The sequence below is a fragment of the Notothenia rossii genome, assembly GCF_949606895.1.
Source record: "Notothenia rossii genome assembly, chromosome: 5".
NCBI classification, from domain to species: domain Eukaryota; kingdom Metazoa; phylum Chordata; class Actinopteri; order Perciformes; family Nototheniidae; genus Notothenia; species Notothenia rossii.
The window spans coordinates 41,011,522-41,024,754 of record NC_136903.1 but is presented as its reverse complement, the minus strand read 5'-3'; the positions used below and the strand labels follow the sequence as shown (position 1 = coordinate 41,024,754).

The 13,233-nt window shown below is 42.8% G+C and overlaps 1 protein-coding gene across 1 annotated transcript in view; it reads right to left on the bottom strand.

Moving 5' to 3' along the window:
* Positions 1–1,727: 1,727 nt before the first annotated feature.
* Positions 1,728–13,233, bottom strand: part of LOC307041410 (aminopeptidase N-like) — a 42,612-nt gene continuing 31,106 nt past the window's right edge. The window contains exons 20-21 of the mRNA XM_079684803.1: positions 4,722–4,803; positions 1,728–2,380 (exon numbers count right to left, since the gene is read on the bottom strand). Of these exons, the coding sequence (XP_079540929.1) occupies positions 2,231–2,380; positions 4,722–4,803 (232 nt within the window). The 3' untranslated portion in view covers positions 1,728–2,230. The remainder of the gene's footprint in view (positions 2,381–4,721; positions 4,804–13,233) is intronic.

Sequence of the window (13,233 nt, the reverse complement as noted above, 5' to 3'; positions counted from 1 at the left end):
ATCGTGATTAAAGCATTTTGCGGGACCCCAGCGAGCTCCAGACTAGTTTCATTGTGTCGGGGACCCTGGATAATGATAAAACACATCATTTAAATGCCAAAAACACCATTAAAAGTCACTTTTAGGGGCAAAAAACAGCCTCTGTCCACTTCGTTAACAAACTGATGGGGAAAAGGACCAAATCGTGATTAAAGCATTTGCGGGACCCCAGCGAGCTCCAGACTAGTTGCATTGTCTTGGGGACCCTGGAGAATGATAAAACACATCATTTAAATGCCAAAAACACCATTAAAAGTCACTTTTAGGGGCAAAAAACAGCCTCTGTCCACTTCGTTAACAAAGTGATGGGGAAAAGGACCAAATCGTGATTAAAGCATTTTGCGGGACCCCAGCGAGCTCCAGACTATGTGCATTGCGTTGGGGACCCTGGAGAAAGATAAAACCCATCATTTAAATGCCAAAAACACCATTAAAAGTCACTTTTAGGGGCAAAAAACAGCCTCTGTCCACTTCGTTAACAAAGTGATGGGGAAAAGGACAAAATCGTGATTAAAGCATTTTGCGGGACCCCAGCGAGCTCCAGACTAGTTTCATTGTGTCGGGGACCCTGGATAATGATAAGACCCATCATTTAAATGCCAAAAACACCATTAAAAGTCACTTTTAGGGGCAAAAAACAGCCTCTGTCCACTTCGTTAACAAAGTGATGGGGAAAAGGACAAAATCGTGATTAAAGCATTTTGCGGGACCCCAGCGAGCTCCAGACTAGTTTCATTGTGTCGGGGACCCTGGAGAAATATAAAACCCATCATTTAAATACAAAAAACACCATTAAAAGTCACTTTTAGGGGCAAAAAACAGCCTCTGTCCACTTCGTTAACAAACTGATAGGCAAATGGACAGAAGGGGGAACACGGCCCAGCCGCTGCTCCGCTGCTCCAGACTATGTGCATTGTGTCGGGGAGCCAGGTCAAACCCCTCCATGCACACCGCCAGAACCAGAACCTCACGACCCTGGTGACCTTAAAGGTGTTTGTCTTTGTTTGTTTTTGTACTCCACATAGACAGGCAGGTGTTCAGCACCGCGGGCCCGCTGCTGCTGCTGCTGCTGCTGGAAGGTGGAACACTTTGAGTCTTTTTATTTTCTCTTTTCTCCCTGCTCCTGCACACACCTTTTGTTCCCCTCCTCTGCCTTACACATCCTCCCACGCTCGAGCACTCCTCACTCGGACTAAACCCCTCCATGCACACCGCCAGAACCAGAACCTCACGACCCTGGTGACCTTAAAGGTGTTTGTCTTTGTTTGTTTTTGTATTCCACATAGACAGGCTGGGGTTCAGCACCACGCACAGAGCCTACCCGCTACCTCCAGGGCGCATCACCACATTTTACAAGCCAGGAAAGGTGCATGGATCCTGGGTAAACATTGATTAAGTGTTTTTAAATGTGTGGAACAGTGTTTTGTCACTTTCAAAACTCTCCTGTCATTGACCGGAGAATTTGGGTCGATTTTGTATTCAATCTGGCCATTAATATTCCAGTGAGACGAAGTACGTACATTGACCGGAGTGATCCCATGTTAATGTTGTCCAAATACCGGAACATTCCCTGACCTGAAAAAAACAAACCTTATGAAAACTGGTTGTATCTGTGTCATGCTACTCGGTTCAAATCTGTACCTGTGAGCGTGACAAAGAGTTAAAAAAATATGATGCAGACTAACGAGTCATGTTTTAATCATGTTTAATGTAGTTTTACAACATATTGATTTTGTTAATCGTATATCAAAAAATGATTATTACTATGTCATGACAACCAAACTCATATTTTGACATCTCAAGTTAAATAAAACAATCTTTAATCACAATAAAAGGCTTTGAAAGCATGAACAAAATAATAACATAAACTCTTAATATTGTTATTTTAGTATATTCTTTTTAAAACTGCTGTAAAAAAAGTGCTCTTTGGCCCTCTATCTAACTTAAAGTACTTAAGAAGTTCTACTTTCTGAGGATAACAAATGTTTTATTCCAAATTAATAATATTTTCCATTCCATTCATTTTAAAGATCATCATATCATAAAAATAAAAATAATTCTGAACCAAACTTACTTGTCAGAGTAAAATACTTTAAATTGAAATTGTGTGAGCTCTCTTTCTCCTCCATGCAAGTTTTATTTGGCTGGACCAAGAGCATGTTTAACTTTAATGAAGTACTGAAGTAAAGAGCTAGGATTCAGCCTTGAACCAATTCATAACATTCTGCTTGTTCTCTGTGATCCATTTTATGTTGCTGATGGTTCTCTCAATGGACTGATCCAATGCCAGCGTCCCAGAGCCGAAACCCACCTCAGAGTTATCTGCCTTGAACTGCTTTAGCTGAAACAATGAAAAGAAACATAGTGAGTGAGTGTGTTGTTTGGAGAGGTGAAAGCCATGGATAACAGCACAGGGCTCATCACAAATCGGGTGTTAGAAGTCCCTAATCCATCCTGCCATTAGTGTTTTTCGCGTAACACATGCAATCGGTCCAAACACCTGGCCAAAAGGCATTATATTTAGATGGAGAAATGCTCAGTTTTTGATAACATGTAAAAGTGTAGTTACATAATTGTGTCTTATTACTATTAGCAGAGAAAAGGTGATGTCTGTACAGCTAAATACAATTAGTGCAATCAATCTAGTTGGGAACTGGGTTTGCGGGACTCGAAGATATTTCCAATTACCCGACTGAAAAAGTTTGGGAACCACTGAGTTAAAACATTGCAACTGATAGGAAAATAAGGACATTACGTTTAATCTATTCCCTTGGCTGTAAATACTTTTTAGCTTTGGAATGGCTCGGCAAAGAAAACCCCCTCAAATCTCAAGCTCTATGCACATCATTTTATCACGAGAAATTCAAATATGGGTTTGAATGAAACTGACTTGGACTTGCATTAAACAACCCATAAAGTAAAGTCATTTTATTTAAGCATTGGATACAGGTCCCTTAAGACTAGACAATTTAGTTAGAGTTTAGACCAGGGGTCACCAACCTTTTTTAGGATGAGGGCTACTTTCAAAAAATAAAACAAATCGGGGGCTACTTTTACTCCTTTTTTTTGTTTTTTGCAGTGTATATATTTAGCACATTTGAACATTATGATATGCTTACCTTTTACCTTTGTGTGCTGTTTGGGTCTGTGGGACCCGTTCTCAGTGTTTACTAAAATAAAATGTATTCAATTTAATTATTTTAACCTGCTTTATTTGAGGGTGGGCCTCACCTCCTCTAGGGGGGTCCTCACCTCCTCTAGGGGGGGCCTCACATCCTCTAGGGGGGACCTCACCTCCTCTAGGGGGGACCTCACATCCTCTAGGGGGGTCCAGGGGCATGCTCCCCCGGGAAGATGTTTTTTAAAATGTTGAAGTGAAATGCATCAATCTGGTGCACTTTGAGCACAAAATGAATTTATGGATACAGCTCTCAACACTCAGATGAAAGGGAACTGTATACTATTAAATACTTTTCTTTAGAATATGATCACAACCAATAACAAATAATTTAAACTGGTTTATTCTTACCTTATGTTACCTAGTTAGCATTCTTTCTTTCTATTCATGCATATTTGACTAATCACTTCCCTTTTAAACTGTTTTTTGTTTTTTTTACTGTCCTATAGTACACATTGGAATGATTTCTTACTTTATCTATATTAAATAGATAAATGTGTGCACTCCCTAGCTCTCTTGCTCGCTCTTTCTCTCTCCCTCTCTCTCCCTCTCTCTGTCTCGCTCGCTCACAGAAGCTGTGTGTTTCTCCGTGGCGATGACGGCTTGCGTTAAAAAATAAAATAAACATATTTGTAAAGTGGGGGGACACAAACGGGATTTCGAAAAGAGCGGGGGACATGTCCCCCCTGTCCCCAGTGGAAATTACGCCATGAGTGTGTGTGCGCCAGGTGCAATAAATATATATACAAGTTGCAATACACACAGAGTAAAACTCTGCCCCTCATGTGTTGGATAGGCTGGCATGATAGGCTGTTCAATGGGTCTGATGTGTTGTGTAGATTCTGCCAGAAGGAAAATCAGCGAGGAGGTGCCACATTGCTTTTCTTCCCGACTGCAACGCTGGTCCCGCAAATCAAGCAAGAACGTGATTGGTCGATATTCATTGTGGGGTGGGGGGAGGAGGGGTGTTAGATAGATTTAGAGTTGTAGTAAGTAGATAGAGTTCGCTATAATTTAGGTTTTGTTTATGCATAGGGTAGATTCTTTTAATTACATTTCCTTTTTTGTTTTGTATATTTTATACATTTTGGATTTGCTTGGCGAGCTATTTTTTGAACATGCCCCGCGGGCGACTCACGTTGCCCCTGCGGGCGACTAAGTGACCGTGGGCACCGTGTTGGCTACCCCTGGTTTGGACGCATCGCTGCATGTGGCTCCCAGCTGTTGGGCTTGTTTCATGTAATCAGTGTAGCATGAACACACAATGAAAAAGCAAGCTAGCTAGCTAACTGTTTAAATGCTAAATAAGTCAAATGTAACCATTTTGCTTCATCACGTTGAGCAGCTGACTGTGTGGCAAATAATCAAATTACGTTTCCAACACATACATTTAGTTTACAATTTCTAGACGGTTTGTGTTTTAATTTTGTGAACACAGCCCTGAAAAGTTTGGACATTTAAACAATTGTCTACAATGTACACATAATGTTCTAGAATATCTAACCTGTTGCAGCTCGTATTCAGTAGAGAAACGCTTGGTAACTCCATTGATCAGGTTAGAGAAGGAGAATGATCCACCTCCATACCTGTGAATGAAAACAAAGGCAAGACCTATCAGCTCCGTTTTGATGTAAATTGCATACAGTTGGTAGAACAAATTTGCTACAGGTTCACATTTCTAAACTGTTCAGAGTTCAGTTTTCTCCCTTACAGTCCCCGATGAACTAGCAGGGTTGGGAGGGTTACTTTGTAAATGTAATCAGTTACTGATTACTGAATACATGGCTCTGAAAGTAATCTGAATACAGTTACAGTTACGCATCTTAAAACGTAATCAGATTACTTTTAGATTACTTTTGGTTTACTTTCTTTTTCCATCAAAGATGGTATGTTTTGGTGAACAGGAGACACAAAAAGCAAAAGGAAACTGAACGTGTTTTTACTGTTTTAATGGCTTATCAAGAGCACAACTGAAACATAACATCTGAAACCATGCAACAACATAATACACTTTTTGGGGATGCAGCTTGGGATGTGAGGAGTGAGGGACACGGCTTAGAATGGGCGTGTCGCCTTCTGTCCTGCCAGTGTTGGCAGGACATGGGGTGTAGAGCTATATTTGTTTAAGCACCGGATCGGCAAAACAGGAGACTCTGTGCACCAGTCTGCCTTGATCTATGAATTCATGTCCCTGACACTCACAGTATCTGCTGCCCACAGCTGTTTTATAGAAGGAAAACCTCCTTCACTTCATGAAATCTCTGCAGCACCAGGAGGCAGCGGGAGGTTTAACTCAGTCTCTGAGAAGACGAGCGTGCAGTGCCTTTCACGCACCGCCTTCGCTGTGTTTACCTTCAGAATCATAAGGCTAAAGGGCGACCGCAGGCTGATGTGTTTTAACCACATACACCTCTACACACACACGACTTAAATGAGCGGACCCGCCCCTTTTTTTTCAAACGCTCCCTTTTTTGGTCCATCTGCGGCGGTAATAGGTTTTGTTCGCTGTGATGATTCGGCTGTACCTTTAATAATGAATATTAAATGTTGTGAGGAAATCTTTCCACCAATAATTCCAATAAGTAATCCAAAATGTATTCACTTCAGGTTTACGAAAGTAATTGTAATCAGATTACTCGTTTTTCAAATGTAACGCGAGCTGAATACAGTTACTTGATTTTTGTATTCTGATTACGTAACGCCGTTACATGTATTCCGTTACAACCCAACCCTGTGAACCAGGTACACTGTGGGCTACTCCCAAGATAGACTTGGATTTACTAGTTTTTATGTACTGGAGAGCACAAAATGAAACTTAAGTCTTTCCAGTGAATAATAAAATGTTCATATTTCTACAGGTCAGACCAGTGGCGTAACAAGGTTGTGATTGGCCCCGGTGCAAATATTGTTTTGGGCCTCATCGCCCAAACATAAGCTCACACTGATGCGCTCACACACACAGGGACATCAGTGGCGGCGCCAGAGATTTTCTTTTGGGGGTGCTGTGGGGTAGCTTGACGTTTCACAGAGGGTGCTCAAATATTTAGGGTTTTCCCTTAATCTACCGGGCGCTACAGTGGAACTTTCTAATGCAACACTCCCCAAAACGCACATACACAGCATATATACACTTGTTACAATGAAGGCTCGATAATCAGCTGACGGCATATAGGTGTAAGCATAGGTAAAGTGCTATTTTTATAAGTGGGGGCTGGACCTAACATCCTCTAGTGGGGTCCAAGGGCATGCTCCTCCGGAAGATATTTTTTTTTTCTTTATGGATATTTTACAAATCACTCCCCTTTTAAACTGGATTCTTGTTTTACTGTCACACAGTATTTAATACCTGTTTTTCATTTATTCTCTTATTGTTTTATAACTATAAGACTATATGAAGGTGTGCCTCGGAAATAATTGTATACATAAATGGTGACCAAACCGTTTGAAACCCACTGAGATAACTTAGACTAAAGTTAACTATCTAAACACTCAGAGAGTCCTTTAGCTCACCTGAGTCCCTCAGTCTGACAGGAGAGGACATTCCCTTCACCTTGTTGTAGAAACAGCTCCTTATAACCATTAGTGCAGCTAGCTAAACAGATGCTAACAACACTGTCTCTGGCACCGGTGCACTCTCTCTCTCTCGCTCGCTTAATCACACTAAATGCGTTTGGGCTCAGAATAGTCTCATAATACACACATGCACACAGAAGGATTCACACTTGTATTTTATGATCCACACTTGTGTTTTTCCATGCACACACAAATGTGTTCCGTTTCATATGCATTTAAATAAAATCCAAACACAGAAAAAAGTTTTACATATGTATTTTTGATCCACACATATTTGTTTTCCGTTTAAATCCCCTGAACCTGCGAACACAAACCGCTTTCTGTGTATGGATCGCTGCGCATTCTTGTGTGGGTTTTTTGAGACTCCCCTGACGCTCACCCGATTCGTACTTGTAATTTCTCTCATCTATAGCCAATCAAATGTTTCCTTCAGTCTAAGCGAATCACATGAGGGCGCCCCCATGAGGGTATGATTTATTGCGTTCATGACACTTCAAATACGCATTTTGCGCTGTCCGGTCAGCTCGCTAAACAGAGGGCGGAGCTTCAGGTGATCATGCAGAGCTGCGTGTCTCTGTCAGACTCAGAAGCTGATCTGATCTCTCTCTCGCGTCTGGTTATACTTCACTCGCGTTTATGTCCATATCGATCAGATCCAGCTCTCCTGATCGGCCTTTATAGAGAGCACCGATCAAACTATTTAGAGTGAATATCGGCCGATAATGACCGGCGGGGCTCTCCCCCCGTTGACATTTCACTGTCTAGCACTGGCTTCGTAGTGCACTGATCGATTAGGCTAAGCTAACCTGTAGCTGCTCCCTCCACACTCATGTACTTCATACAGACATAAATAAAGCAGCTGTATTCGCCATACAGGAAACACACATTTAAAACGGTTTTGGCTGCCGTTTTTGTGTACTCAAGCATTAATCAATGGTTCGGAAAGTGGCGCTGTACCTTAATAATATAAAGGTTTGTATTTGCGTGCATTTCCTGTTCGGAAAGTGGCAATGTACTGAGAGTGGAGGTGTCCTGAGATTAGTGCCTGCAGGCAGGCTCCATGGACCTGTCAGCTCCGGACTGCGCAAAATGCATACATGAAGCGCTATGTCATGAACGCAAGAAATCTACCCTCGTGGGGGCGCGCTCATGTGATTGGCTTAGAATTGAGGAGACATCTGATTGGCTGTAGACAGAAAACAAGTACGAATCGGCTGACCGTCAGGGGAGTCTCAAAAAACCCACACACGAATGCACAGCGATCCATGCACAGAAAGCTGTTTGTGTTTGCAGGTTCAGAGGTTTTAAACGGAAAACAAATATGTGTGGATGAAAAATACACATTTAAAACTTTTTTCTGTGTTTGGATTTTATTTACATGTATATGAAACGGAACACATTTGTGTGTGCATTGAAAAACACAAGTGTGAATCCTTTTGCGGATCATGAAATACAAGTGTGTTAATCCTTCTGTGTGCATGTGTGTATTATGAGACTGTTGTGAGCCCATAAATGCGCGCCTGCCACACACACACACAGAGCCGAGCTTGAATGACACACAGAGACCCAGAAGTCCTTGTTCTGTACTGTGGCATATTATTTTCTAATCAATAGTTTTTCAAATTATGAATTTCACGCGTAAAAATAAAAAAAGACACATACGTTTATTGGGGGTGCTTGGGGGGTACTATGGCTATCCTAGGGGGAGCTTCAGCACCGCTAGCGCCCCCCTGGCGCCGCCTATGGCGGACATACACAACCACTCAGAAGCGCCACATAGCTATCAACCACAGCCTGCCCTGGCCTCAAACCAACACAGCCTGACAACGGCACAGCAAACTAAGAAGAGGATTACACCTGTTTCCTTGATGTTTGTCTCTGGGGAATGGGCCGTCAGGCCTACATAGACCGGTTGCTATAATATGGCTTTTGATCTTGGCGTCGGGGGTCTCAATAGTGTCATAGAGTCCCCTATCGGTTGGGGCCGTTGGGGGACCGGTTGGACCACCGCCGGGCACAGCCAAATCCAACCTCTCCTCCTGGTTGGCTGGAGAAGAAGGTTGCACAGCCACGGCCACGGATACAGCTTCACTTGTGGAGCTAGATGGCAATGATGGTGGTGAGGCAGGTGAACTATCGTTAGCCTCCGGCTGCCGCTGCACGTCAACATTGCTAACGTTAGCGCTCGATTTCGAGGATGATGTATGACGTCAGTTTAGCTGTTACATCTCCTTGTTCTCTCTTGCCCTTTCTCTTTTGAGCGCTGCTCTTGTGCTTTTGTTTGCTGTACATTATAAATGCAAGCTATTAATTTTTTTTTAATGCTGCCGAACTTGCTGCTGCTACCTACAGTACAGTTCAGGGTGATTAAACGGTTCACTCGTCACACAAGGTATCACATGACATGAAAGGGAGCAAGGTCATTGTACAGACAAATTACAAATTCATTTAGGTTGGTTGGTTACTTTGAAGACTGCATGAACCGGGCAATGTACGGAGCCCCCTAGGGGACATGGAGAAGAAAAAAAAAAGTATTTGAAAAAAAAAAAAAAAAGTATTGCGAGATCTCGCAAAACCCATACCCCGTTGCAGTTTGTAGACGGTCCCTAAGCACTCGTCTCCCTCCTCAACCTGCAGATTGTGACCAACTCTTGATGTTTAGCTCGGATGACGGCGCGTATCGAACTGTTCTGATAAAAACGACTCTGTAGCTCGTTGTCTACCTTGCTATGATTGTAAAGTCATGTTGTTTGTATTTTTATAACTTTATGTTCATGAGTTATTGATCCGCGAAATTCGAATCTGTCAATAATTCAGCCCAGAGGGACGTGCATGTCCCCTCGCTCTGAGTGTTCTCTTGAGGTGTCTTCACTTATGTGAAACCCTTTATATTTATTCAGTCTATGTGTGGAACCCGTGCCATTGCCAAGCACTGATGTTATATCTTTATATTTAAGGCCAAGCTCAAAGTAAAATCGATGAACCGCTCCATTGTTGTGGTTTCTGTTTTGCCGTAGCAGCCGAACTGACCAGGAAGTACATTGAGCTAAATGAAAAGTTTTGCGAGATCTCGAAAAAGTATTGCGAGATTTCGCAAAGGGGTTTTGCGATATCTCGCAAAACATTATCTAGCAATGCCATTGGGGCCCCAACAATGAATAAATAAATAAATATATATACTTTCTTTTTCTTTTCTTTTTTACATGGGCCCCTGGCCGGCTCTGGGCCCCGGTGCGCTAACCGGCTGCACCGTCGATAGTTACACCACTGGGTCAGACCCAAACAGCTGCCTGAGAATAATAAAAAATACTAAATAAATGTATCTCATACCTGTAAATACGTTTTATTTACAGATGCTAGAAGACTGACTGTGAGGCTCTTTGAAACATCTGATAATGCATTTTCTACAACCAAAATTAATTGTTGGTTGCACGTGTTCTTCTACCTAGAAAACATCGAATTATGAGCTTTGTTCAGTGAGACTCAGCTCAGCACCTGTGGGCTCTGAAGCCTGCCGGGTTTATGAGGACCAAAGGTCTTCTGAAGCAGTTTGAGTAACTCGGAAAAACCTCAGACAATAAAATATGTCATGATTACAAACATGACGTAAAACTGCCTATCTATGTGACAATGTGAAAATGAGTGTTCTTTATGTGACTGTGCTTTAGTTTGACATGTGATAAAATCATAGGCCAGGAGAAGTTTTCCTAACACACCATGTATCTGCACTATGACAAACCTTTTTCACAGACTTGATTCGGTTTGAGAAACGGAGTTATAGAAAAGCCTCACACCTTTTCTTATGATGCAGTGGTGTCAGCAGACTTGGGGAGTTACTGATTACATGTAACGAGATGTTGGGGAAAATACGGCTTAATACTGTGTGCCACTATTATCTTACACTGTTGGAACCATGTATGAGCTTGCAGCTGCTCCTGTCGAGACTGGAGCCAAGGCCTGATTCATGTGTTTACCCACAGAAAAGAAGACACTCACACTTTTCTTCTCACCCTCTGGGGGGCAAAGAGCAACATCCGAGTATCATAAAGAGAAAACCTGCATGCGCAGGTTCAACTGCCGTCTATTTCCATCTGACGCCAAACCGATTTACGACTATGTATCAGTAGCGTGGCGTGGGAAAAAAATTAGAGGAAGCCAATAATACGTCCTTTCTTTTGGGGCGGGGGGGGGGGTGGTCAATGTAATAACGTAACCAGATGAGTGATTACAGCGCCCGGTATCATTTTACACACATTTGTATCATACGGATGCAGGACTTACACACGCCTGTTATCTGACCGACAGGTACGTCCGCACGCACTCTCCAGCCGAAACTCTAATAAGCGTTCATTCACAAACTAAATCAGGAGACCTTTAACGTTTTACGTCCGGTTCGCTCCTTTGTTCCTCGCTGTACACAGCTCCAGTTTGGGCATTGGCCTGTCATCAGATTGTATTTGTTGTTGCTGCTGCAGCGGAAGTTTAGTACAATTATTTTTGATTAAATACTCCGAATCTCTACCCTCCATAATTGCACTTGCTTCAGTTGCTTGCTACTTTCTAACGGCGGTGAGAGTGGTCCAGTGACGCTATTTTTTCTATATTAGATTTATGATTCGAAAATTATAAAAGTAGGGTAGACATGTGGATATTATCCGACTGAACAAAACGTGCATTTACCTAACAGGTTCGTTTTCCACTGACCTTTTTTCGAGCTATTTTCCAAAATCCTATGGAGAAATCCCATTGCTATTTTGTCGAGGGAAACCGAGCGCAGCTTACTTCCGCTTTTTGGGACGCGTCGCTGCACCACTAAGTTGATGCGATTTGATTGGATTGTGAGGCAAGGGAAGCCAGCCGCCTCTGGCTTCCCTTGGCATGGCCCTGACCAATCACAGGTTGGCAGGGGCATGACGTGAGCCTCATCTGATTGGTCAATCCCTCCATTTTTTTTCACCAAGGGAAGCAAATTTCGGCTGGCCTCCTCTCCCAACAGAGAGTGCAATCTACTGTTTCACCATAACATCTAGAGGGGCGCTGTTTCACTCTTTGTAAAATACTCAATGAGAATGGGGGAGAGACGGGCCGGCAGCAACACACAAAGAATTTCCGAAACTAAACGAAGTGTTTTTATTTATTTATTAAATTATAACTACAATCCGAAAAAACAGGGGAAGCCTGGCTTCCCTTGGCCTCCAGGAGAAAACGCCACTGCTATGTATTGGACTATACTGGGACATTATAATATTGATGTGATTTCCTTTTCTACAGAGCCCTGGAGGGTTCATAGAGAGAAAAATAAATAAAACGTGGCCACGTTTTACTTTCTCATTCGCACGAGATACTTTCTTGTGCGAACGCTTTATTAACTCGTGCACACAAATTAATAAAGTGTGTACACGAGTTAATAAAGCGTGGCCTCGTTTTATTTAAATTGATTAGTTTTATGAAGAATATGTCCGGTCGCCAGGGCGTGTGTGTGTGTGTGTGTGTGTGTGTGTGTGTGTGTGTGTGTGTGTGTGTGTGTGTGTGTGTGTGTGTGTGTGGCATTTGTTTATGATAGTGTCGTTCGTTCCGATGCACTCCGGCAGGACTATAGCACATCGAGATTAAGATTAAACGAATTTCTTTCACTTGGGAATACACACATAACTATGGAGAACCAGATTTGTGTAAATTACTGTTCGTGGTAGTTTGAAAACAAATGCCGGTGGTGTCGGACACACAAACACACCGAACACGCACACACAAAGCGGGGCTGAGCACAAACAAACACACACACACACACACACACACACACACACACACACACACACACACACACACACACACACACACACACACACACTGGCGTTACGTACTGTAACCCAGTTTCTATGAGTATAGGCGCAGCCCTCTAAGGCTATCGCTATTGGGTAATCCCAATCCACGTGTGCAGCATTGAAAGACTTAATCCACGCCCACCTATGACGTGGGCCCCACCTTCGGGCTCACTTCCGTATAAATAGGAAGTAGGCCCTAGAATCCACTCCCACACAACAGCTTTTCTTCAGCTATTCGCGGAGCCAGTGGGGCCCGAACCTTAGAGGGCTGCGCCTATACTCATAGAAACTGGGCTACAGTACGTAACCCCAGTTATATATCATATAAGGCTTCGCCCTCTAAGGCTATCGCTATTGGGTTAAGGGCGAAGCAGGATGTAGTCTACGCCCCACTGGTCCGTCTGTTACCAGAAGCACAAAACACACCTACTCAGTTAATAACCCATGTCCATTTCACCCTGCGTAATGGAGCATCACATTCCCAGGGAATATAGCATTAAAAAATGAATATTCTCCATACGGGAAAGAAGGTAGGCTAAATAGGCTACCTGTCGTTATAAAAAGTAGAGACCAAAGTCCCACTTGTTAAAACGATCAAAGAGGGGGAAAAGGGCAGCTCTC